The following is a 3,248-nucleotide window of genomic DNA, read 5'->3' on the forward strand; positions in this document are numbered from 1 at the left end:
ATCGCATGCGATCCTTACTCTCGAATTGCGCAGAGTATTTCTTCAACGTTTTCTTTATTTCCTTTTGTTTTTCAACGCTGAGAAGTGTCGGAGGTCTCGGTCGCCACAAGAATTGGCAAAAGTTGTCCAAGTAAACTAATTTTAAAAGTTTGCCTTGAAAAGACCATATTCTATATCCGGTATCGACCTAACATAAAAATACAATTAATTTAATAATTTCATTACCACACACCTTGTCAAAAGGTTCAAGTGAATACCTTTGTTTTCCAAAGGGAAATTGCCGTGACAACGTATCTACCAGTCGGATCCCATTCCACGTCAGAACACTGGTAATGATCCGTCACGTTCATGGACGTAAAATCATTTGTGTCTATGAATTCAAGAACTCCGGACATGTTATTTCGAAGTCCTGCTAAAACTATAAATTGTCCAATGGGTGCCCAAAACAAATGATTGCAATTTCTTTTTTCAAATCTCTCTGAAAGTTTTAAATTTAAACGCTTCATTAACTCGCATGCACTACAAAAAATTTATTGTAAACAAAAGAAAGTTTTTTTTTTTTTTTGGTAAAACTTACTCAATAAAGTAGGAGCCTGACCCGTTTTAACGCCGTAAAAACTGACATTAATGTTGGGTGCATCCCCGTGTATGATGGCAAATTTATTACCGACGGGTTCCCAAGCAAATGCATGTATTGTTTCTTTTATTTCTACGCTGTCAACCGGAATTTGCTTTCCTCTCATGTGAAAAATTTCAAAATTGTAATACATGCCCTGATAAAATTTAAAAAAAAAAAAAATTAAAATGTTTCTACGTAAATGAGTTTTTATTTTAATGAGTAATCGTAAAACTTACGCTGTACTTCACATCGTTCTTTTCCTTTTTCACTTTCGAATACCTATCGACTTTAACGCAAAGGTAGTCACCAGATTTTTGCCAATGTATTTTACAATCGGCAACGTTAAATAAATTTTTAGGTCGTATTTCATTACGGCTGTAAATTTTAAAAAATATTAAAAAAATCGAATTGGAAAAATAAAATAATAATTATTATGTAATTTATAAAAAAGTACCTTGGAATTTCCAAAAGCGTTACCCTCGCGGGTACATCTTTATTTTCCGCCACCCAATAAGCTAATACATTATCTGATGGTGACCAACTAAAATCTCTTATACCGGGAATTTTGAAACTTCTTTTGTCTAATAAACCAAAAGTCTGAAAAAAATTTTTTATGTAAAACATCTTTTGATTCATTTTAAAATATCAAAAATCGAATGAAAACATCACAGGTGATGGTCAGAAAAGATTAAGCCTTAAAAAATCTTCACTAATAAAATACAGATTTTTAAGTTTATCATCATGAAAAAAATTTAAATTTAAATTTAAATTAAAAAAAAAAAAAAAATTGATTAAATAAGTACCGGTGTAGTGTAAACACTGAGAACATCACCAACGATTCTTGCAAAATACTGGTCGTTATAAGACCACCTAAATATAGGCCATAAATTTTGACCGCTTTCCATTGGAAAAGATCGTTGCTCCACCCCGGTTCTGATGTCCCAAATAATTAAAGCCTTTTGCTCAGAATTTAATTCAGGGGACGGTGGTGAATATGTTACTAAATATTTTTCACACGGGGAAAAGTCAATAAATTGAACGTTCATGTGGCTAAACCTTTGAACTTGTTCAAATGTTGGTCCTCCCCACAAAGCCAATCCCTTTCGATGAAAAGTTGCCAAATAAGAACCCAATGGAGACCACTTGCAATAAGTTTCAGTCCATCTCTGAAAAAAATTGTTATATTTAATTGTAAACATTTTTTACTTTTTCAATGTATATCATTTATTATAAAGAAATTGCAATTTCGCATGTATTTTAAGATTATAGTTCTAATAACTGTATATTTGTTTATGTAAAAGCACTGATGTAAATAATAAATTAACATAAATGGTAATTGAAAGTGTTAAAAAAAAATGATATTGAAAAAAAACTTACATTTCTTTCCTCGATTTTAGTCGGTTCCGGAGCAGTATTCAGCCATATTTGTAACGCTTGCCCATTACCAATTGTTACGACAAACTGATCATAAGCATCTGGATCCAAAAGATAGTAATGTAAATTTCCCTGTTCTTTATATTTACTAGGTGCAGGGGGTTCCCAATTTTCAGAAATTTCTTCGCATTTTTTAAAATCAGTAAATAAATTTACTAAAAATGTGTGCTGCTTATCTAATTTATGATTATTTGTTAACTTGACTGCTTCCAAGGCATGTAGAGGAGAAGAGTACTCAATAAATACATAACTGAAAAAAAAAAAACAATTAAATAAAAATTTCCACTTAAAAAACTTTAAATAAATAAATGAAATTTAAAAAGCGAAGTCAGTCACTAATATAAAAATTGACAAAATTCATTAAACAAGCTAGGATTTACAATGAAATTCTTTTTGATTTTTTTTTTTTTTTTGTAATTTTAATTCAGAAGTATAAAAAATCCTTACCCTTTTGTTACACCTGCTTCAGTTTTAGGATAGTATTCATTAACAATAGTTCCCATTTTGGAAAAAATTTTATTAATGACACCTATAAGTTTTTCAAATCGATCTGGCCCCACTTGTGGAATGCCATCCACCACAATAACAGATTCGACTCCATCTGTTTCAGTAGGTTTATTCTTCAGAAAATCACCTAATAACTCTGAAATACAAAATATATATTTAATTTATGATGATCTGTACATTAAATAAACATATATATAGTGATTGTAAATTTAAAATACAAATCTGCAAATTCAAAAAATTTCACTCGAAAAAAATATTAAATATAAAATTTTTATAATTACAAATACATATTAAAGTTTAAAAAAATAAAATAATTAAATAAACAATGAAACGTTATCTAAAAATGAAAATATTTAAATATGAGTTTACGTCACTAACAAATAAATGCACGCACAAATATATTTAAATCAAAGGCAATTAATTTAAAATAAAAATTAACTTGAAAACTAAATGAAAACATGAACTAGTATAAAAATACTTTTATTTTTAAATAAATTTCTAAGAGAAAAGTCAATCTCGTAAATGATTTACATCAAAATAAAAAAATTTTTAATAAAATACTTAAAAATGAAGCTGCCATATGCAAAAAAAAAAAATCGGTGACAAAAATTAAAAAAAAATAAAAAATACCTTCGTCAGTAATGTCGTCAACAAATCCCTCGGGATCACTAAAATTGGATTCGTCATT

The 3,248-nt window shown here is 28.8% G+C and overlaps 1 protein-coding gene across 1 annotated transcript in view; it reads right to left on the minus strand.

The window, feature by feature from the left end:
- Phum_PHUM428980 (eukaryotic translation initiation factor 3 subunit, putative) overlaps window positions 1-3,245 on the minus strand; it is a gene marked incomplete at both ends in the record, with an annotated part of 3,915 nt that extends 670 nt beyond the window's left edge. Inside the window, 9 exons of the mRNA XM_002429286.1 lie at window positions 19-187; window positions 258-478; window positions 578-773; window positions 856-994; window positions 1,074-1,216; window positions 1,423-1,785; window positions 1,997-2,303; window positions 2,501-2,696; window positions 3,191-3,245. Of these exons, the coding sequence (XP_002429331.1) occupies window positions 19-187; window positions 258-478; window positions 578-773; window positions 856-994; window positions 1,074-1,216; window positions 1,423-1,785; window positions 1,997-2,303; window positions 2,501-2,696; window positions 3,191-3,245 (1,789 nt within the window). The remainder of the gene's footprint in view (window positions 1-18; window positions 188-257; window positions 479-577; window positions 774-855; window positions 995-1,073; window positions 1,217-1,422; window positions 1,786-1,996; window positions 2,304-2,500; window positions 2,697-3,190) is intronic.
- Between the last annotated feature and the right edge of the window lie 3 nt (window positions 3,246-3,248).

The sequence above is a fragment of the Pediculus humanus genome, genomic scaffold (genome assembly GCF_000006295.1).
Source record: "Pediculus humanus corporis 1103172108195 genomic scaffold, whole genome shotgun sequence".
NCBI classification, from domain to species: Eukaryota; Metazoa; Arthropoda; class Insecta; order Psocodea; family Pediculidae; genus Pediculus; species Pediculus humanus.